The sequence below is a fragment of the Lacerta agilis genome, chromosome 16 (genome assembly GCF_009819535.1).
Source record: "Lacerta agilis isolate rLacAgi1 chromosome 16, rLacAgi1.pri, whole genome shotgun sequence".
In the NCBI taxonomy this organism is placed as follows: Eukaryota; Metazoa; Chordata; class Lepidosauria; order Squamata; family Lacertidae; genus Lacerta; species Lacerta agilis.
Genome location: NC_046327.1, coordinates 20,501,614 through 20,524,746, shown reverse-complemented (window position 1 = coordinate 20,524,746; position 23,133 = coordinate 20,501,614). Strand labels below are relative to the sequence as shown.

Sequence of the window (23,133 nt, the reverse complement as noted above, 5' to 3'; positions counted from 1 at the left end):
TACAAGTTATAATGTATTCTTGTATAGAAATTATAAAGGAAGAGCTGCAACTGCCGCTGGCTGCGGCTACTTTTCAAAGTAACACGGAGTAGTTTAGGATTAACGTAATAACATTCCACTTGATTCGTGGCAAAGCTAATATGAACGAGAAGACTTAGCAGGAAAAAATGGTCTGTCCGTCGCCTGCCACGGGATCTCAAAAAATGACCTCAGTTGCAGAGCACAGGAAAGCAGCGTCAAGAAAACCAACTGCATTGACAAAATGCTGGGGTGTGATTTCACTCTGTCTGTGTGTAGGCAATGATGAATGCAGAGAGGTAGCCTCCAGGAAACCAAACTGAACATTGGGTGTCGCGTCGGCAGCGAGGGTTGGGCCATGCCCACATGCCCTGGGCACCATGAAGACACCATCCACCACAGCACACTAGGGAAAATCCCTGCAGCGGGACATCTAGCCTCACTAGCCCCAGACAGGTGCAAACTGATAACTGATGATATCAATGCATTTGGACCAACTCTTGGTCAGTGCAGCCATATTCTTCCGCTCCCCTCCCCAGATCCCTGGCCTTAATTTGTTTGACATTAGTCCACTAACCTCGGATGGTTTGGTGTAAAGTGCCTAACATGCAGGTACGAATGCCCATGCTACCCAGTATCAGGATTGGATCGTGCTCATAGTTCATTTGATGCCAGCGTTACTGAATGAAAATCTGTGCATGCTTACGCCGTTGCCGCGTTTATTTTATTTTCTTCCAAAAGGCGTTCCCTCTAAGTTAAAAGGAGCATTTCCCTCCAGATGTGTGAATAAAAATGGAAGTTAAATGAAATATATTCAGAGTCGAGTGTGAATTTCATGCTCTTTATTCAGCTCGTAGTAGCAATGAATGAAACTTTCCCCAAAACGTCTGCTATGTACGGTATACATTATTTACACAATGGGCCCCGCGTGATTGGCTAATTCCGGGCTGCTCCTGTAGGCCAATCAGGTTGCTGATTCACTTCACCCAGGAGCATGATTGGCTGCTCCTGCAGGCCAATCAGGTCGCTGATTCACTTCCACCTGGAGCTGGATTGGGTGGCTCCTGCAGACCAATCAGACTGCTGCATTCTGGATCCTATTGTTCTAGGATTCAGCTCAGTACATAACATTAAATCAAACTGGATATGTATGCTTCTGGTTGATTTGGTCAGTGAAATATACTCGGAGTCCAGTGTGAATTTCATGCTCTTTATTCAGCTCATAGTAGTGAGGAATGCAGTTCCCCCAAAATGTTTGCTTTATATACACTATTTACACAATGGGCCCCACGTGATTGGCTAATTCAGGGATACTCCTGTATGCCAATCGGAGTGCGGATTCACTTCCACCTGGAGCTGGATTGGGTGGCTCCTGTGGACCAATCAGACTGCTGCAATCTCAATCCTATTGTTCTGGGACCAATCAGACTGCTGCAATCTCAATCCTATTGTTCTGGGACCAGTCAGACTGCTGCAATCTCAATCCTATTGTTCTAGGACCTATCAGACTGCTGCAGTTTGGATCCTATTCAACTCAGTACATAACAGTCAGCCTGTCAGTTTATCATCTAAAAGTCCACCCCTGGTGTTCTTGTATGACCAAGAAACAGATCCCAAGAAGGGCAGCAGCAGTGTTTCTCAACGTAGGTGATACTGCTCCCGGGGGGGGGGGGCGCTGGAATGTTCCAGGGGGGCAGTAGTAGCCTCGGGTGCAATTGTCATAGCTGTCAACTTTTCCCTTTCCTTGCGAGGAATCCTATTTGGAATAAGGAAATTTCCCTTTAAAAAAGGGGGAAAGTTGACAGCTATGGCAATTGCGGAGCATCGAATAAAAATAAAGGGGGGAGTGGAAGCATAATGAAATAAAAAAATGTTGAAAAACCATTTGTACATGTAACATAGAGTAAGTGTCGCTATGATTATTTTCCAAATCAACACACAAAATGTTGTAGGGGGTAGGTAGAAATATAGATACATGAAAGAATGCAAATTTGTCACTGCATCTTTCTGTTTGTTCCCTTAAAGGAGGTAGATTTCCAAGGGAGTGCTGAGTAATATTTTTTCCCCCAGAAAAGGGGATGGTAGGCCAAATAAGTTTGGGAACCTCTGGTCTACACAGATAAGAAAAGCTCATCTCTTCATCTCAGTTTCACAGTTCTATCATATTATGCGTAGCCAGAACCGAGTCCATTCAACCACTACGAAGTCCACATTTCTACCTCTAGTTGGAGAAGGGGGCGGGATTAAGCACTTACTGATATTTAAACCAATACACTGTGAATTTTGATAGAAATCTGACGTAGAGCGTTTTGAAATGTTTGGTGATGACCCCCCTCAGAGCCAGCTGAAGTTAAGTAATGGTATGTTTAAAAAAAAAAAATTGTTCCCATGAGTGAGTTGGACACACGCCATTGAAATTTCACTGTCTGAGGCAGTATAACTCTACCATTTGCTAGGAATCACAAGTGGGAACAGGGCTGTGGCACTCAGGTCTTTCTTACACGTTTTCCATGGGTGTCTGGTTGGCCACCATGAGAACAGGATGCCAGATCTTTGTCCGGGCCCAGCAGGGTTCTTATTAAATCAATGTGCTTGTATGTAACTAGGGCTGGGGACTCGAATTCAGGAAAGATTTTCATCAAAATCAGTCGTTGAAATCAGAAATAGAACCTGCATTTCAAAATGAATATTTTTGGTTGCAAATATGGTTTATTTATTTATTTTAGTTCTGGAAGCTGGTAGTGCCACATCCATTAACTATGGAAGACAAAAATGAAGCCACAAGAGGGTGAAAGCAAACCATGCCATGCTAATATGCCATGCTAATTGCATGCTAATATGTGTAACAGGAAAGATGTCGAAAAATGGAATGTTAACATCACCGTTTCACAAATGGGCATTTGTATATGCATTTCACCAAAATGAGGCAAACAGTATGGAAATTAAGAAATCCAGAATGACTGGGGGGGGGGGCGGGGGAGGGAACAGTACTTTCTCCATTATCCTTGAGTTACACTCATGGGAGCAAACATATCCCATGGTGTTGTCTCACTGGATTGATTCGAGGAAATGATGAGCGACCACCGTGCTTGCACTACAAATGGAGTTGTTGCAGTACTCTGTTGCTGTTTGCTGAGGTCCACAAACGGCCACCTTGTGCAGCACTTGCTCCCAGGCAGGGGCGTAGGAAGGGGGAGTGGTGGGGGGCAGACCGCCCCGGGTGCCCTCACTGAGGGGGATGACATTTGGTGTGCAACTCCCAAGCCTACCCCCGAGCCGCCAGGGGAAGGAACGGAGCTGCGCCACCTTGCTGGCGGCATTCCCCCTTCCCCCTACATTTTTACAGCTTGGGGGAGGCTTGGGAGTCGTGGGCGGGTGACGCATTGAATGTCTGCCATGGGCGGCTCACTCTGCCCCCGGCTGCAGGGCACACATGCTGCTCCAGGCACCCAAGCGGCTATCCCACGCCTGGGAAGGCACCCTCCGCGCCACACACCCCTCGGGAGCACGTCATGCCCCCCTCAGGAGCGTGCCCACCCTGGGCAGCACGGGCAAATGCTCCACCGCTGCTCCCATGGCTGTTGTGTAATTGTCCTTGCAGGTCTCCAGGTCTGCCCCCAAAACACCCTGCCCACTGCAGCCTGTGGGAGCATTGGTGGAAACTTCTGCCATTGCCTTCCTCAATGCATGGGAACAGCAAAAGGCAAAAGGTATGACCACAAACTCAGCTTGCTGGAAGCAAAATGTATGCTGGTCGCAACATCAAGCATAGTAAAGGACTTACGAAATAATCACCATTGGTAACATCCAACAGGAACGTTGCCATGATGTCCTAAACTGGTAGTAGTAGTAGTAGTAGCAGCAGTAGTAAAATAATAATTTATTTGTACCCTGCCCATCTGGCTGGGCTTCCCCAGCCACCCTGGGTGGCTTCCAACAAATGTTTAAAAACATTAAAATGTCACAGATTAAAAACTTCCCTAAACAGGACTGCCTTCAGGTATTTTCTAAATGTCAGGTGGTTGCTTATCTCTTTGACCTCTGAAGGGAGGGCGTTCCACAGGGTGGGCGCCACTACCGAGAAGGCCCTCTGCCTGGTTCCCTGTAGCTTTGCTTCTCGCAGTGAGGGAAGCGCCAGAAGGCCCTCGGTGCTAGATCTCAGTGTCCGGGCTGAACGATGGGGGTGGAGACGCTCCTTCAGGCATACAGGACCGAGGCTGTACTACTACTGTTACTAGTAGTGGGGGTGTAGAAAGGGGTGTGTGGGTGTGGTTCACCCCGGGTGTCATCCCTGGCACACTGTGGGGGGGGGCTTACTGGGGGCCTGGGAGTGACGTGTGGCTCAGGGCCCCGCGCTGCCCAAAATGGCAGTGTGGGGATTGCACCCGTCAGGAGGACTCTGTGGGCAGTTCGCCGCAGCGCCTCCCTGGGTGGATCGCTGTGACACCCCCGTGCACAAATCGCCCCACCCCTGTGTGCAGATCACCCTGTCCCCACCGCTCTGGCTGCAGGAGCAGCTAGCTATGCCCCTGAGGAGTAGTAGTAGTGGTAGTAGTAATATTTTATTATTTATACCCCGCCCATCTGGCTGGGTTTTTCCAGCCACTCTGGGTGGCTCCCAACATCAACATCATCATCATCATCATCATCATCATCATTATCATATAGCGATAAAACATCTAATATTAAAGTCTTCCCCACCCACAAACAGATCCTCTCTTGATGCACTCCTTGTCATTCTCACAAGGGAGCAATGCAAATGTATACAGCATTACACTTTTGCACTAAACTGAGAGCAAGAAATAACACATTTAGTTGAAAAGGGTGGGATGTGTTTGGGATAAGGATGATGCGTGAAGATCAGCACATTCAGCATGCAGAATGCACTTTAAAATGCAGTGTGTGCAAAGACTGAATAAATAATGGAAGAAAACGCACATTTAACAGAATTATTGTGCGCTGTTAAAAATAGTTCAGAACCATTTCAGACCCTTCAAGTGTCCCTATTTTCCAGGGACAGTCCCTGATTTACAGAAGCGGTCTCAGTTTCTGATTTGATCCTGAAATGCACCGCTTTTCCTTAGGACATCCTTATTTTCACCGGAGAAATGTTGGAAGGTTTGGAATAGGACGTTGCTATTTTCATCGGAGAAATGCTGGAGGGTATGCCAGTGTGCCCAAGATAGTGGTGGAAAGAAAGAGAGGAAGGCAATCAGTGTTATTCTCCTAATTTATTTAAAATTAGGTCCTGGGGGTTAGAGAGAGGTAGGTACATTTGATGAATTAGCTCAGTACTGTTTTGGCTGCGATAGCTCCTTGACTCTTGCTGAGCAGTATGCCCTTTTAGCGTTCTCCTTCACAACAAAGGCATCTGGGTTAAACTGGACAATTTGGGTTGCGGCCCTGCAAGTGCAAAGTGGGGGGGGGGGAGGTAGTTGTCAGTCTAAACAGTGATCTGTGATACAAAATGGATCTGAAGTGATAACAGAACAATCCCACCCTGAAGTTATACCTGCTGGATGGGGATAGGGTCGCTACCAAATTTGGCTGAGCCAATGGGATGGTAAGGTACACAAGCGTTGTGAATATATGTGGGTGTTGTGCCACTGTTGTGCCAGTAGCCAGCCAGTGGTGTATCTCCAACCTTAAGCCCTTTGTCCATCCGTCCCCTTACATTTGCAGGAGGAGAAAATATGGGTGGAATCAGTGATTGTGTCTAGGGTGGGCTGGAGAGTAGAGAAACTTAGTTCACAGGTGATGTTCTCATGTAGAGATCATAGAATTGCAGAGTTGGAAGGGACCGCGAGGGTCATGTAATCCAACCTCCTTCAATGCAGGAATCTCACACCCCCCCCCCCCGGACATGGGGCTTGAACCCCGTGACCCTGAGATTGAGAGTCTCATGCTCTCGCAACCTAACAATGCCCTTTGAAGAGAGTATATTATTACTATTATATGTCAGGCTCCCTCAACCTCGGCCCTCCAGATGTTTTTGGACTACAACTCACATGATCCCTAGCTAGCAGGACCAGTGGTCAGGGATGATGGGAATTGTAGTCTCAAAACATCTGTAGGACCGAGGTTGAGGAAGCCTGAAACAGGATAGATATATATAACCTGTTTCACTGTTCTATTTTGAATCATTGTGACCCACCAAGGAACCTTCTCTTCCTCCACCATCATCACCATCTATCGAGAGACTTATTTAATTCAGATTTTCAGAACTTGGTGAAATCATAACTTGACTTAGGCAGCAGCCTGTATTTCTAACTATGCTCCCTAAAGCCATCCAATTCATTCTGAATTTGTCTTGCTATTGTCTATTCCTGTTAAATCTTATGCAGTGTGTTAATTTAGTCCCTGAAGCAAACTCCCACATTTCCCATTTCCGTCCCTCCTTAGACTGGATTACTGTGTAACTAACTATACAAGTCCCCAATTCTCTCTGCCATCCTGCCTTACTGAGTCTTTCATATAAGTAAAAAAACAAAAACGATGGTGGATCTAATGGAATCTCACAACCTAAAACCAGTGCTTTTTTCCTTAAAAAAATGTTTAGGGATACTCTTGTTTTCTTACTCATACTGCCCCTCAATGAGGCCAAATTTAGATTCACAAAATGTTTAGGGGTATGTGTACCCCTGTGTCACCCCAGAAAAAAGCACTGCTTAAAATCCTATATGAAGCCATGCACCTCAGAGGAAGACGGTCACAAGTCCCTGCCTTCCTGACTCCCCACCCCACCCCACCATCTCAAATCTGAGGATCAACCAGACTCTGAGCACAAGCAAAACATATTCATCGAGTCATCCCAGGAAGTCCCACCTTGCGACAGGCTGAGCAAGTTCACCAAGTCTAGGAGAAGCCACAGCGTGCTTTGCCGCCGCTGAGACAGGCCACTCAGCGGGACGGGCAGGAGAACTCCCCGGAGCGAGCACTTTTGCTCTCGCAAGCTCTAATATCCTCGGACTTGCCACATAATTCAAGGCAGCCGGGGTTACCTGTGGAACAAAGCAGGATTGATTGTTGCTGAACAGCACAAAATTGATTAAATTCCAGTACAGTGGTACCTTGGTTCCCAAAAACCTTGGTACTCAAACAACTTGGAACCCAAACACTGCAAACCTGGAAGCAAGCGTTCCGGTTTGCAAACTCTTTTTTGGAAGCCAAACATGCTCTGTTTTGAGTTAGACTTCTGTTACGCTGAGATATTTTGTTTTTGCAGCTCTTTTTGTTTTTGTGACTTTGTGGAACCCAGTTCAGCTACTGATGGATTGATTGTGTGACTGCAGTACAGTGGTACCCCGCTAGACGAATGCCTCGCTAGACGAAAAACTCGCTAGACGAAGGCATTCGTCTAGCGGAAGGCTGCCCCGCAAGACGAAAAAGTCTATGGGGCTGCCTCGCAAGATGGAAATTTTTCGTCTTTTTTTTTTCGTTTTGCGGAGCGCGGCTGTCATTGCCGCTCCGCAAGACGAAAAACCCGCTAGACGAAAATTTTCGCAGAACGAATTATTTTCGTCTAGCGGGGCACCACTGTACATGGTTTATTGCTTTCATTTTATGGATCAATGGTCTCGTTAGATAGTAAAACCCACGACAAATTGCTGTTTTAGGGGTTGTTTTTAAAAGTCTGGAACAGATTAATCCATTTTGCATTACTTTCTATGGGAAAGCGCACCTTGGTATTGGAACGCTTTGGTTTTGGAACTGACTTTTGGAATGGATTAAGTTTGAGAACCAAGGCACCACTGTGTCCCTGTTCTGTCCTTTCCCCCGCTCACCTATTCCCAGCCAAAGCAAATGGCTTCTCTTGTCTCTGTATGAAGCTTATCACCCATTCCAACCAACCTTTCATTTCCCTCACCACAATCACTTGGGTTTTTCCACTGCACCAGAACGCCTGGCATCCCACGACATCCCAGAAGCTCACCGTTGCAGGGGTTTGGACCCACAAGATCCCTCCCAACTCTACAATTCTATGGTTCAAAGGAAAGACTTGGGAGCACACCCTAAGCCAGTTTGCGAAGCTTTCCCCTTCTTCCCTTTGCAGCCCGGCTTGAATGGAAGTGGAGCTGCATAGCAAGTTCCTTGCTGCAAGCAAGGATTGGCTGCACAGCAAAATTCCTGGGGACGCCATTGTACAGCTGACCCCCCCCCCCCCCTTGCAGAGCTTGCTGTCAAATATCTATGATTCTATGATCAGGGCTTATACAGCAAGCCCCAGTTGGTTTTTATTTATTTATTTACGTATATTTCTTTATAACGAAGTATAGCAACGGAGGGACGCGGGTGGCGTGGTGGTGTAAACCACTGAGCCTTGGGCTTGCCGATCGGAAGGTCGGCGGTTTGAATCCCCGCAGCGGGGTGAGCTCCCGTTGCTCAGTCCCTGCTCCTGCCCACCTAGCAGTTTGAAAGCACGCCAAAGTGCAAGTAGATAAATAGGTACCACTCCGGCGGGAAGGTAAACGCTGTTTCCGTGCGCTGATCTGGTTTAGTCATGCTGGCCACATGACCCCGAAAAACTGTCTGCGGATAAACGCCGGCTCCCTCGGCCTGTAAAGCGAGATGAGCGCCACAAACCCAGAGTCGTCCACAACTGGACTTAACTTTCAGGGGTCCTTTTTATAGCAACAGATGTCAAATAAAAGAAGAAAGAGATACCTAGGACTAAACAAGCCTCACTTTGGACAATGAACTCTGTAGAACAGTCTGCAACTGCCTATCAGCAGAACAGCTCTGACTGCAGACTTCCTTTGCCAAGCAAGGAACTATCAGGGTAGTTCCTGATACCACACAATTAGAACCACTTCCAAAGTACATTTAAAACACATGACTTTCCCTAAAGAATCCTGGGAAGGGTAGCTTTACACACAAAGATAGAGAGACAGACAGACAGACAGACAGACAGACAGACAGACAGAGACAGAGAGAGCTACAGTTCTGAGCATCATTATAAAACTACAGTTTCCAGCATTCTTCAGAGGGATGTCATGTGCTTTAAATGGCACATTGGGTATGTTTTGTACATATGCTGTGGCTCTCCTCTCTGTCTAATTCGGCTCATGGGCTGGAGATTCCCCACTGCAACTGTAAGACAACAGCCCAATCCATTTTTATCTACAAGTGATAGAAACAAGTGCAGGACCTGGTGGAAATGTTAACCCCTCAATCATCCAGCTATTAAAGAACCAAAGTAGTAGAATTACGTGTCGGATCGGAGCCTCTTTGTATCTGCTGTCATAGTACAAGTTACTGGTATCTCTCTTCTGTACTGGTCGAGAAATGCACATGATTCTTTCGGATGCCGAAGCATGCATTGCAGACCTACTAACACGCGTTTCAGGCTACACAAACCAAACAAAACAGCAAACAGGAGTCTTTTAATTTTAGGACAGACGTTACAAACAAGAGCAAAGACCTCAAACACATTATTACATGAACTATAATGCACAAACAACCTCTCAGGTCAGGGACTTGCAGAACAATGTGCACTGGGAGAAGCGGAGCTGGAGTCTGATTTGGGAGAGGGGGTCAGTGATCTGCGGGGAACTGTACCAGCCAGGATGCAAGAGTCAGAGGCATGGGAAACTTCAGAGCTGGAGGGTGGAGCACAGGATGGGTCGGAGGAAGAGGCAGTGAAGGGCCAGGTGCTTCCCCACCCTCTCCTGCACCACTGTCTCCCAGAACCAGGAGGGGACTGAAAAAGGAAGAGCAGAGGAAGTTGCCATGCAGGCACAGTCTCCGGCTGCATGCTCACAGCCCACCGGGGGAAGGTACATAAACTGGTGAAGGGTGAGTGCTCCTCTGTTGCTGCAACTGCTCCATAAAGTGCGGACCTGGGAATAGCTGCCTAGATGCTAGCTTGGGTGTGTAGGTTTCTAGAGTTATCTTTGACAATAAAGTGTTAACTATCTTCTGGGTACCTTCCTTTGGCGGGGAGTACCCATGACAGCTCAGGAAGGTGCTCCATTGTTGTTATGCAGCTGTGCCTTTAAAGTGCACGTTTTTAAAAAATCAAATATTGTCCGTGTGGGGAGCCCAATTTGGATCAGGGCTTTTACCCTTTTAGCCCCACTGTGTTCCAATCCAGATAGTCCTCTGCCTCTTTGCACATGTAATTTGCATTCAGGGTAGTCTTTTGATTGCTTCATGACTAGCCTTTTATTTTTATTTAGGGGGGGGGCTGTTAAAGCCACATGGAGGCTGGGCCAACCAATCTGCCTTCTTAGCCTGTTTCTTCCCCGCGCAAGGCAAGAGAGAGAAGGGACGTCTGTCCACCCGTCTGAAGTAACGGCTGGCATATTCAGCCTCGTGACATGTGAGGAGAGGGAGAGAAGCCATTTTGACAATTGGCTTGTACATCAGGGGCGTACCTTGCCCAGCCATGGGGCGGGTGTGTGTGTGTGTGTGTGTGTGTGTGTGTGTGCGTGTGTGCAGAGGAAGTGTCAATGTCAGATGGCTTGTTGTTCCCTGTCGTGGAAGAGGGAATAGCTGGTTGGGCAACAGGCTTGTGCCTCAGAAGCTGTCCCTTTTATGTGCATACACACAAAAACACATATTGGAAAAAAATGGCCTCTTCCACATTCCATTCAGTTTTCTTGCCCTTTATGGGTGGAAACAGCTATAACCAAGAGCTGCTTCTGCCCACGTCTGCAAAAAAGGGAAGAGTCTTGGCAGTGCGCTCTGTAGTATTTTTATCCCATTTTACGTATTACTAAAAGGAATATTCTATGTGTGGCTGCGTAACGTCACCCTGGCGTAACAAATCTTACGTAACAGGAAGGCTGGCCACCCATTTTAGCTGAACAGAGTGGGAGTGCATTGCATCAAGAAAGGAAGAGGAAACAAGGATGAGTCGGAGAATGAAACGAGGTGTTTTTATGATGCTTGGGTGCGTGCTGATTACATAGAAAGGCCCTGAATCATTTCAGTTCTGCAATCAGCTTGCTGGATATGGAATAAAGGCCATACCATACCGGCATAGCAGCCAACTCCTAGGGGCCATGGGAGCTTTGGCACCCACGATAAAATATTTGAAGGGGCCAGGCACCACAAAGTTGATGGGCATTGCCATTCAAATGGTGTGTGTGCATCGTGTCATGTGAATATCATGTGACTGATTATGGGGGCGGGGCTTACCTGGGCCCCTGCAATATTTCATTCAAGAAGATGGCACCTCTGCACACAGGTGTTCTATTGTGAGTGTCTTCTGCGACATTTTTTTTCTATTGGCACAATAATAGTGTGCTAGTTGTGGACTTATTCTGCTTTAGTTTGTTCTGTGATACTTCCCCAGCGCAACCATTTTATTGCTGTCTGCAGATGCTACAGCGCAACAGAAGGGGGACAAAAATAAACAGAGGACATTTGTGGTAAAGCTTTTTTATGGGGATATGCAGTGGTACGCATACCCCTAAACATTTTGTGAATCTAAGTTTGGCCTCATTGAGGGGCAGTATTTCAATATGAGTAGGAAAATGAGAGTACCCCTAAACATTTTTTTTAAAGAAAAAAAGCACTGGGGTTAAGGGGTTTCAGCTGGAAGTGACAGGATATGCAATGAAGACGTATGACAGCCACAAAAGGGTTGCAGGCACTAACAGGAGTGTAAGCAAGATTGCCATGCGCAAAAATTGCCACGAATGTACAATAAACAGGACATCTGGAGGGGCCCCTAGTATGGTGGTTCCAGACAATATTTCTAAGAACATTATTTTCCACATTAAGAAATCACAATGCCTGTCCACATGGCAAAGAGGGAAAAGTTTTGCTTTTTTTTTTTTTTTAAAAAAAAAAAAAGGTCAGGGATGGGAAGCCCCCATAAAAATGAAAGTTAAAAGTTCCAGACTCAGCTAGAACTTGCATCCAAGACGGAGTTAAGAGGCTTCTGGCAAAATTAGATTCCCCAGGCAACAGCACTCAAGACTGCCACCATTTTCAGTCTCCTCCTCCTCCATTCTTCTTGCATGGGCTGAAAGTTCAGCCAACATCAGTCTCCATATTCGCACATTACCTAACAACAGAGGCTTCCCATTATCCTTCCTGGGCCACTTTATCAGAGGGCATGTAGCCCCAAACCAGAAGTGAATTTTTTTTGTAGATGGCTGGTTATCCTTCACTGTTCGCACAGGCACCAACTCTAGGACACCCACATTGCGGGGCTCCGACACAACTTCCAGATTTGACTGGAAGTCATGTCGGAGTCCTGACACAACCTCCTTGGCAACATTCAAGGACGTGCAGGCCTCCGAACGCAACTTCCGGTATAAACTGAAAGTTGCGGTGGAGGTCTCGCAAGGCCTCGGAAGCGCTGCAGCACTGCTGCCAATGTAACGTCACATCACAACATCACGATGTCGCGTTATGTCAGGGTGCCATTGGGCACCCATAACCTGGGACCCAAGTCAGCGCTCCTGACTGTTTGGATTAAGCTGGTCTTAACAAACTTGGAGGAATGGGAGAAACCAGAAACACCAAGGCCACTTGTTGGGCTCAGCTCTTTCAAAACAGTTCAGCTGCAGCGAGGAGGGCAAACTGCGGGCAACTTTCCCTCAAAGCAGTGGCAGAACCCTGGGGCCTCCCTTGTAGTGCGGAGAGAAGCACAGGAGACTTCACAGGACAGGCAGAGCCTGTGTATGGAAACGCTTGTTGAAATTGTCATTGTTGGTGGTGTTCTCTGGTTCAGCATCATCACTGATTACCTCTTTTGGAAAGGTGAAGGATGAGGGCAGGCTTCGCGGTTGTGAGAGGTCCAAAATCCTTGGGGTAGCTTCCCAACATAGGGCTGCGCTACTGACAGGCCACTGCGGGGAACTACGGGGCCTGCAAGCAAACACAAACAGGGGGACATTAGCAACTGCCTGATAACTCCTCACTGCCCCCACAACCCACCCACCCCACAAGCGTGTAGTGAGTTCTATAGCTACCTGACAGAACTGCAACTCATAGATGCGAGTGGCAAGCATAATATCTATATAATGTCTATAGTGATGTGTGTATTGAAAGTGCTTTTTTATATGCTACACCCAGGGCATTTTCCCTGCCAGAACTCACCAGAACTCAGTTCCGGCACCTCTCAGGTGGGTGTTGTTGGCATTATGAGAAAACAAGGGAGATATTCATGGTGAGTTCCAGCACCTATTTTTCTAGAAAAATACCACTGGCTACACCTAATATAAATACAACAACAACAACAACAACAACAACAACAACAACAACAACAACAACAACAACAACGGGTGGTACTGTGGTCTAAACCACTGAGCCTCTTGGGCTTGCCGATCGGAAGGTTGGTGGTTCGAATCCACATGACAGTGTGAGCTCCCATTGCTCTGTCCCAGCTCCTGCCAACCTAGCAGTTCGAAAGCACACCAATGCAAGTAGATAAATAGGTACCACTGCGGCAGGAAGGTAAATGGCATTTCCGTGCACTCTGGCTTCCATCATAGTGTCTTGTTGCGCCAGAAGTGGCTTAGTCATACTGGCCATATGACCTAGAAAGCTGTTTGCGGACAAATGCCAGCTCCCTTGGCCTAAAGTGAGATGAGCGCCGCACCCCATAGTTGACTTTGATTGGACTTAACCACCCAGGAATCCTTTACCACCACCACCTCTTCCTCCTTCTTTAGGACCTTCCTATTTTTATTGGTGAGAAGACTCCCTGGAAAAGACTCTGATGTTGGGAAAGATGGAGGGCACAAGGAGAAGGGGACGACAGAGGACGAGATGGTTGGACAGTGTTCTCGAAGCTACTAACATGAGTCTGACCAAACTGCGAGAGGCAGTGGAAGACAGGAGTGCCTGGCGTGCTCTGGTCCATGGGGTCACGAAGAGTCGGACACGACTAAACGACAACATTTTTTATTGGAGAAACATTGGAGGGTATGGTATTTGGGGCCCATGTAACTGAATGCTCCTCCATACAAAATTCCTTACACACAGAAAACCAGATGCTAAAGAGAAGGGATGTAGCCACCCTGACATGCTTGTTTTCTATTTGCAGGGATTTCTCTCTCCATTATCACCCATTCAGTTGAATGCCAGTGTGGTGTAGTGGTTAAGAGCGGTAGACTCGTTATCTGGGGAACCGGGTTCGCGTCTCCGCTCCTCCACATGCAGCTGCTGGGTGACCTTGGGCTAGTCACACTTCTCTGAAGTCTCTCAGCCCCACTCACCTCACAGAGTGTTTGTTGTGGGGGAGGAAGGGAAAGGAGAATGTTAGCCGATTTGAGACTCCTTCGGGTAGTGAAAAGCGGGATATCAAATCCAAACTCTTCTTCTTCTTCTTCTTCTTCATTTACAGTCCAGGGACGAGTTACCCCGTCACCAAAGCCTTGCCTTCTTTCTTCAAAGAGGAAGACCAAGAGCCCAAGATCTCTCTGTGTGAAGAGAGTTTTGCAGCAGTTCTCTTCCCATCCCTAGGCCTCTTCTCTGATCTTTCCAATTTTCCCACTGCTTTTGCTAAGCTGCTTTCTTTTTCATGCCTCACCCTCAAGTTTATAGCTGGTGGGAAAAGGGGAGCAGACAACCGTCTCGTTCAACTGGCAGCAGATCAGCGAAAAGAGGTCCAAACACGTGAGGAGGGAGAACTATTGTGTATATGATGAACGACTGAAGCGTTTGTACAGAGAAATGATGGCAAAAAATTATGGCAGCCTGTGATTCTGGCCAAAAAGCAAGCCGACAAAATGGATAGGGTCCAATGGTATTGAGTTGCTTGCTTATCGAGTGAAGAAGTGAACATAATTAGGCTTCTGTATCACATGATAGTGGGTGCTGATAATCAGCTGCTGTTCTGCAGCTAGAAATGCATATCGCAACTAATGTTCTGCTTGTGTGCATGTGCAAAAGAAAATGAAATAAATTTGGCAGCTTGACTGGTGTCAACTTCCCGAGGGGTCTCTCCAATATAAACGTCATTCTTTCACGAGACCACCCCTCCTATCTTAATCATGGGCATTTTTACTAGTTTCACATGAAAAGTGCACCCCTCCAAAATAACAGTTGCTTCTTGCTATTGTAAAGATGGCGTAGAGATTCTGAAAGGGATTTGGGCCAGTTCAGGATTCAGGCCATAGTTTTTGTGTGTGTGTGTGTGTGTGCGCGCGCTGAAGAGGGAACTGCAGGTTTTCCATTTATAGATTTTCATATTTCCATCTGCTTGGATCCTTTTCCCCTTCCAGTTTTTCTCCATGACATCACCTCTTTCTACGCTTCTACTTCTCCCTCAATTTTTTACTTGCAATTGTGGGAAAGTGCAGTTGAAAAATGGGAGAAGATTGCATACCCTCCAAATTTTCTCCGATGAAAATAGGGACACCCCATTCCATAATAATTTTATTAAAGCTTACCTTCCTCAGGCCTAGGGACCAACTTTAACTAAAACTCAGTTTTATTTTTTTAACCGCACATGTCCATATGACTGGAGCGGTACCTATTTATCTACTTGCACTTTGACATGCTTTCGAACTGCTAGGTGGCAGGAGCTGGGACCCATACTCCCCTTATAATTTACTAGGTTCCACTCAGGCTCTGCCCAGTTTCTACCACCAGGGGTTTAGTAATTTGAAAGTAAGATATAATGTTGTTAATATTTTATTTCCTGAGGAATCTGACACCCAAAGCAGGCCATGGTCTCTGAGGATTTGTCTATAATTATCTTTGCATTACAACACATTCTCTACCTAGCAGGTTCTCACTGCTACCTTTTGAAGCTGCATACATACAATGTCAGCCCCAATCCTATTGATCCTGTCGCTCTTGACAAATACTGCTGTTTGATGCTTTTCCCTCCCTCCCACCTCAAACCATCTTCAATCTCATTAGAAACGGCACAGACGAGAGCTTCACGAGTAGGAATTCCGAGGGGCAATTGCTGTTTGCAGAGATAAAGGTAAAGGGACCCCTGACCATTAGGTCGAGTCGTGGACAACTCTGGGGTTGCGGCACTCATATCGCTTTACTGGCCGAGGGAGCCGGCGTACAGCTTCCGGGTCATGTGGCCAGCATGACTAAGCCGCTTCTGGCGAACCAGAGCAGCGCATGGAAACGCCGTTTACCTTCCCGCCGGAGCGGGTACCTATTTATCTACTTGCACTTTGACGTGCTTTCGAACTGCTAGGTGGCAGGAGCAGGGACCCGAGCAACGGGACTCCCGAGCACCCCGTCGCGGGGATTCAAACCGCCGACCTTCTGATCGGCAAGCCCAAGCGGCACAGTGGTTTAACCCACAGCATGTCTGTGTGCATCACGGTGACGACATCCCTGCCCTCTCTCTGATGTGAACAATGCTGAACGACTGCAGTTTGAAATGCAACAGGGAGAGATGAGCAGCTAATGTCAACATACCGTAAGTCGGGATCAGTACATTTAGCCCTTCCTCTACCCATTTTCAGACACATGTTGTTTTCTTTGAGAGCAGCAGCTCTTGAGGTGCTACGAAGGCTGTGCATATGGGCTTCTGATGCCTGGGAACTGATGGCAAGTTAGAAAGCTAGGGAGACTACTACTGTGGTGTAAATGGGATATTTATATGGTTTCTGTTATATATTAAGATTGGCTGCAGTTCTCACTCAGGGCCACCAGTATGCAAATGAAGGATTGAGAGCTGTCACTCACTGATTGGCTAGTTAGTTGGAATTTGTTACTGTTACAAGTTACTTAGTATTATATAAAGCAGCCAGCTATGCTGTTGTGGGTGACACAAAGAGCAGTTCTAACTGGTGTAATAAAGAGCTGTTGAACTAAAGATCTGTGTCCTTCGTCCATCTTTCCGCACAACTTAACAGTTTCCTCCCATGTAAACACTGCCTGCCTGGGAAGAAGTCTGCAGTTCATGTGAGGAGAAACCAGATCAATGGCCTCTCCAACATTGTTCCCTCCTAAACACACGGCAGGTGTGTTGTGGGACCACACCATCGAATTGGCTTTGCTTTCGAATCTCAGCAAACACTTTAAGGAAACCGTTCACCCTTCCTTGGAAGCCTGATCCTCTACAAGTTCTGTGTTGGAAACCTACACGGAGCCCAGCAATCAACACAGTTGGCAGCACGAGTCTCTCACCTTTGTTTAGGTACACTTCTGCGCATCTTCTAGGTTCTGCTAGTTGTAATATCCGTTGGCTCGGGATTATAGACTATAATCCGGGGGGGCGATGCCAGATCTCAGACGCCGGCCACAACTATACACATGGATGGACCTTGGAGAAACCGCAAGGCGTCAGTGGAGGTAAGGCAGAGCATGGCATTATTTCAAACAGAAAGTCAAAAGTGTGAGTTCCACCTTATTTTATTCATCCTGGTTCTACGTCGTGGTTTCTTTATTTCATTTCTTTATTATATTTATATCCACTCCCCCCCCACCACATACAAAGGAGCCCAGGGCTTCTTCATATGATTAATAGAACAACCTGCACCATCCAGAAAGAGAAGGGTTCTAGGCTAGCCTTCTCCATTCAAATATTGTGGATTTTTCAAAAAACATCATTGGGGGTGGGGGAGTTTAATGGTATTTTAACCCCCCCCATCCAACTTTTTAAAATGTGTATTGATTTAAAAGAATATCCAAGTTTAATACAAATGTATTAAAGCACACAACCTCTTAAAAGGAAATCGTGGCAATTTATTAAAGGCTGCTTTTCTAGGGACCTCTGCTCCAATATAGTGCCAAACTGGCTGGCACTGTATTAAGAAGCCACAAGTGACCTTGAGCTCTGTGTTTCCCTCATTCTCCTTCCTCCTCTCATTGCATGCAGTGATTTCCTATCTCCAGTTCTGGTTTGCAGCAACCCATCATTTGTCATTTCATCCAAACAAGTATTCTATGGTCTGTGCCTGCCTGCAAACTCCCCCAAGCCCCTTACTATGCAACCTCTGGAGTGGCACAGGTTCCCCATCACTGTCCTACGCATTGAAAAAATATATACCGGTAGCCATCTTGACTAGAAATTTTCTTGGGGGGGGGGATGGGAGGGAAAGTGAGATTATTAGGAAGCTGAATTCTGTGTCATCAGTGTATTCTGCACTATTTCTGTATCCCTCTGAAAGGCACACACACACACTGCCACTGATATAACAACACTTGTGCTATATGCACTTGTAGTTGATATTTCTTGCCCCAAACATGAATCTAGGAGGCAGTCAAAGGATGGGATATGCACTATACAGACTGTGCTTAAATCATTCCATGAATTGTTCCACTGTGCTTGAGGAGCTGGCAGCTAAAAGCGCCCCAATGTTGGGCCTGGAATTCAAATTAAAACATCCTGCAATTCCAGCACAAACAGCTGCTCGCTTGGTGAGTCAGACCTCTTGGCAACCAAGAGTAATGGCGACACCCTTTCCACGATCTCTCCTTTCTGCCTGCAGTTGCTGACTGAGAACCAAAATTAATATTGAATGCCCCTTATTATTACTTACACCGTGATTATTATTATATATTATTCCTCCAAACCCTTTCAGCTGTGGTTTCAAAAGAGGTTTGCCATAAACAGCATAGGAAGCTGCTGTTCAGGAAGCACAAATCCAAAGCTCCGCAGGGAATCAGAAGTACAATCCTTGATTTTGGCCTGAACCCACTCAGCTCCTGTATGCTTTTAAATGAGGGAAAGTAAGAATGACAAACCTGCGCGGGAGATTTCCATCTTGTTTCTTGGGTTTTGAGAGGCCTAAGACTCTTGAAGTTGGCCGATACATCAGAGCACGTGAGGGAAACGGGCCATATTGTATCTTGGTTTCCCAGACTAACTTACTGTTGCAAATAAAAAACAAAAGTGCCACTCAAACCATGGTTAGACCCTCCTGCACACAACCATAGGCTATTGTATCAAGCATCTATTCTTATATATGCAAATCACTCACACACATGTATGCTGTTATAGTTGTTCTCACCCCAAATCATCTATAAAGATCTGTGACTTTGGGGGAGCAAACTGACTAACAGTGATTTTGCAATGGGAGGTCACTCATTGATGGCTGTGGTTCACCGATTTGGCTGGCTACCATTAATTTATACATATATCCCACACTTTCTGTCCACCTTACAAGATCTTTGAGACAACTAAGAGCAGGAACTAAAAGCAATAATATTTTTTTAAAAAAACTAAAAAAAGTAAAGCCAAACATCCTTCAAGGCAAAATAAAAAATAAAAAAATTCCTTCCAGTAGCACCTAGAGACCAACTGAGTTTGTTCTTGGTATGAGCTTTCGTGTGCATGCACACTTCTTCAGATACATTGAAACAGAAGTCACCAGACCCTTATATATAGTGAGGGGGTGGGGAGGGGTATTACTCAGAAGGGTGGTGGGAATGGGTGATTGGCTGATAGGTGTGGAAAACCTGTTGACGACTGTTAACGACTGCAATTGGTCTTACAGGAAAAGCCAAGGGGTGAGATGGCTAAAGATAGGCAGAAATTGAATTCAGGCCTCAATGCCTAGTGCTCACAGCCGGAGGGTACAAAAATGTCAACAATGAGAGAGTGAGACAAACAGGAAATTCTAAGCCTGGGCACCACAGCGTTGGGACACTGCTTTTCAAGTACCCCGGTTCTAAACCCTATATTCCTTGGGAGGTCACCAGTTCCTGAGAATCACAACCAGGCAAGGGTACTGTTGTGCTCGGGTCCAAGTTGTGTGTTTCTCATAGGCATCTGGTTGGCCACTGTGAAAACAAGATGCTTCGACTGGGCCTAGCAGGGCTATTCTTATGTTCTTGGTGTACTTACTTTGGAGCAATCCAAACGAAGTGAGATTGAAATGCACCAATCAGGGCAGAGTCACTCCAAAGCAAAATGCTGAAATGCTGAAACCATGGTAACCGGCACTTTCAAATATAGTCAAAGGACCACTAAATACCTTTTCAAATAACCTGTGATCCATCTTCTGATGGTTTTAGAGCTACCCATAATACACCAGGCTATATAACTGTTAAAAATTTGCATCAAGGGCACAGTTTGAAGGTCCAGGAGGCGACATCCTTGCACTTTCAGTTCCATGAAGGAAAAAGGTGGGATATCAATGTAATAAATAAATAAATAATATAAGTATAAATGCAGATTTAGGTTTTAAATGTCACAGAAGGCAGGCTAATTTGCCTTTCCAATCAGCCCATATAAATTATTCAATTAATTTGCACCCTACTCCAAATCACCCCATCAGTTCACTGACCCCCCTCCCAATTCAATTCTCAACAGATCCTGGTCCCAAAACAGTTTGATTCTTCTTCAATTGCCTCCCCCCAAATTATCTCTCTAGATCATGTAATGATAATAATTCTACTCAATAAGCAAAGTTAATATTCTACGCGATAAACAAGATCACCTCCTCCAATGTAATTCTCTCCAAAATGTATTACCTGTTCAGAATATACAGAAAGAAAATATTCGGGACCTCTACTCCACAAGCCTGTCCTTGCTCTCAACATCTAATGATGTAAATATGGAGCTGATAATATGGGTCTTTAGTACAAGTCTGTCATAAGATAATTGTGACAGCTAAGGCTCCATCTGCACTATACATTTAAAGCACTATCATACCACTTTCAACCATCATGGCTTCCCCCAAAGAATCCTGGGAACTGGTTTCTTGAGAGTGCTGAGAGATGTTAGGAGACCCATATTCTCCTCACATTCCCCTCACTTCACAATTCTCCTAGTGTCTTAATGCTCAATCCCTCTTCCCAGGGGACTCTAGCATTTGTAGCTCTGTGAGGCCAAACCACAGTTCCCAGAATTCTTTGAGGGAATAAAAGTGGTATGAAACCACTTTAAATGCATAATGCGGATGAGGCCTATGACAATGCTATGATGTGCTCCGAGCACGTTAAGGTGTCAAATGCGAATAATTATTATTGTGATTCAATCCTTTATGAAGCCACAGAATCTTACCGGAAAAAATTGCACAGTTCTTTGATCTCCTTTGGTTTCGCAAGGTCTTCCAAACCTGGAACTGAAAACTTGTACAGTTGCAAAACAAACAAGAAACACATAGGTGGATAAAACTATCGTGCATAAAGTGTAAGTTCCCTTGCAGGGCTAAGGAAACTTTCTTTTCCACATTCCCTTTCTGGGGCGCCACATGCCAATGGCGAGTGTGGCCAGAAACCAAAGTCGGTGTGGCGAACGGTTGTGACTCTTACCTTTGTACAATTGCCCCACATTCTAACCAGGCAAAAACCAGGCATTTCCACACACAGAGACCTCCACCCGGGCAAGCAAGACTGCAAGCAAATTAAAAAAAGGTAAAAGACCCTGACAGTTAAGTCGCAGTTGCGGACGACTCTGGGGTTGCGGCGCTCCATCTCGCTTTACTGGCCGAGGGAGACGGCGTTTGTCCGCAGACAGTTTTTTCCGGGTCATGTGGCCAGCCACTTCTGGTGAAACCAGAGCAGCGCACAGAAACACCGTTTACCTTCCCACCGGAGCGGTACCTATTTATCTACTTGAACTTTTGGCGTGCTTTCAAACTGCTAGGTTGACAGGAGCTGGGGACCGAGCAACGGAGCTCACCCCATTGTGGGGGTTCAAACGCTGACCTTCTGATCGGCAAGCCCAAGAGGCTCAGTGGTTTAGACCACAGCGCTACCCGCATCCCTTGTACGCATATTATACCAGTGCAAATGTTTGGGATCAGAAGACCAGACGGTCTATGCAAAATGTTCTTATTAGAATTCCAGTCAAAGACCTTATTCTGTTTTATTTTTTGTTGTATTTTTATTATTTGCATTTCCAGAAGCAGGCTGGAGTCTTGGGGGTTCCTGTATTCCTACTTCCCTGTTCCTACTGCTCTGCCTTGAGAACGCTTACAGAAAACTGACAAGAAGATGACAGGTTATTATGTTCATTTGATGCAAAAAAAAAAAAAACCCAACAACACTCGATAATGGACTTAGCTAATTACATTTGAACTCCAAAGTCATTCCGTCATGCACAAAACTTGCTCCTAGGCAAAGGCTTCATTGAGAGACACCTCTGCACCTGAGGCGATAGGCCTGTTCTTCAAGCCAGGACAAGCCAAGGCACTTTTATAAGCCTCCTAACCAGGTAGGGCTTATAATGATGTTTTTCTTGACAGACAGGGGCAGGAGAGTAAATACCAAGAGAGGAAGAGAGAATGAGAGAGCTCTGCCCCCACCCCCCTTTTCAGCAGTTTGAAAAAGGCAGGGAAGTTCTCCATCCCACAGTCTTGCTGAGAGCAGCTGTTGACCTGACAAGGTGGGGAGATCAAGTATCTAGGATTTCCTTGTAACTGAGACTGCCTGCCAATCACAGAGGCTGATGTTGCACATCTGTAGCACACTTAAGGCCAAAGTACAGGCAGCCCCAACTAGACTAAGGCCCAGCTATGGATGAGTTTATATCTCCAACAGATCCTGGCAATTTTTTTAAAAAAAATCAAAATAACCCTTCCTACAGTCAACTTTCTCCAAAGGATTTGCAGATGACCAGGCTCCTATTTTGCTGGCCGCCCTCTAGCCAGATATTTGGCTGTACTTAGCCCAGTCAGACAGAAATTGTGCGGCGATCCTGGCACAGATTGTTGATGTGCTAGTAATGGCAGACTGGCGTAATCTAGAACCACGAAACTGGCCAAAGTAGCTCCAAAACTCTGTATGTAAACAGATACCTTTTTCCTATTCCTTCCTCATTTGCTTCCAGGTTTGCTTCCATCATTGCTGTAAAATCCAACACCTAGAAGTTGAAAGATATAAAGCAGTTTTGTGACTGGGCTCAGGTGCACAGGTGGTCCTAGAATGTCACTAAGGAGTATAGAATCATAGAATTGTAGGGTTGTGGGTTCGAGGCCCAACACGCTGCAAGGTGGGGCTCGAACCCACAACCCTGAGACTAAGAGTCTCATGCTGTTCCGACTGAGCTATCAGCCTGACCCAAATGTTACGATACATAATAGAGAAAGTAAAGCTGCAATACGCCCACTAAACCGGAGTGAGCCCCACTGAACTTATCTGCAGACGTTCTTGTTTTCTTATGTGGGACAGTGTAAATGGGGAGGATAACTTTAGTGCATTTGAAAAGAGCCAAACCTAAACATACTGTCAAATAATTATTTTGACAGGAGAATTCCAACACACCCTTTTCTTGCTTGATACAGGGAG

General features: G+C 46.1%; 1 protein-coding gene across 2 annotated transcripts; it reads right to left on the bottom strand.

Annotated features, from left to right (window-relative positions):
- Positions 1-5,241: 5,241 nt before the first annotated feature.
- THEGL (theg spermatid protein like) lies at positions 5,242-22,804 on the bottom strand. Of its 2 annotated transcripts, none has more exons than XM_033173996.1 (5): positions 22,644-22,804; positions 12,723-12,843; positions 9,228-9,365; positions 6,844-7,019; positions 5,242-5,421 (listed from the first exon to the last, which is right to left on the bottom strand). In XM_033173996.1, the coding sequence occupies exons 1-5, from the start codon at positions 22,688-22,690 to the stop codon at positions 5,307-5,309; spliced, it is 597 nt and encodes a 198-aa protein (XP_033029887.1). In that variant the 5' UTR covers positions 22,691-22,804; the 3' UTR covers positions 5,242-5,306. The 2 variants fall into 2 exon arrangements, with proteins under 2 accessions (XP_033029887.1, XP_033029888.1); XM_033173997.1 differs by lacking the exon at positions 22,644-22,804 and adding an exon at positions 17,083-17,164.
- Between the last annotated feature and the right edge of the window lie 329 nt (positions 22,805-23,133).

Coding starts and splice junctions, on each gene's coding strand:
- THEGL (XM_033173996.1), bottom strand. CDS start 22,690: ATGATGGAAGCAAACCTGGAAGCAAATGAGGAAGGAATAGGAAAAAG. Junction 9,366..12,722: donor CCTTCACCTTTCCAAAAGAG/GTAATCAGTGAT, acceptor TGGTTTGTGTAG/CCTGAAACGCGTGTTAGTAG. Junction 5,422..6,843: donor CTTGCTCAGCCTGTCGCAAG/GTGGGACTTCCT, acceptor TTGCACTTGCAG/GGCCGCAACCCAAATTGTCC.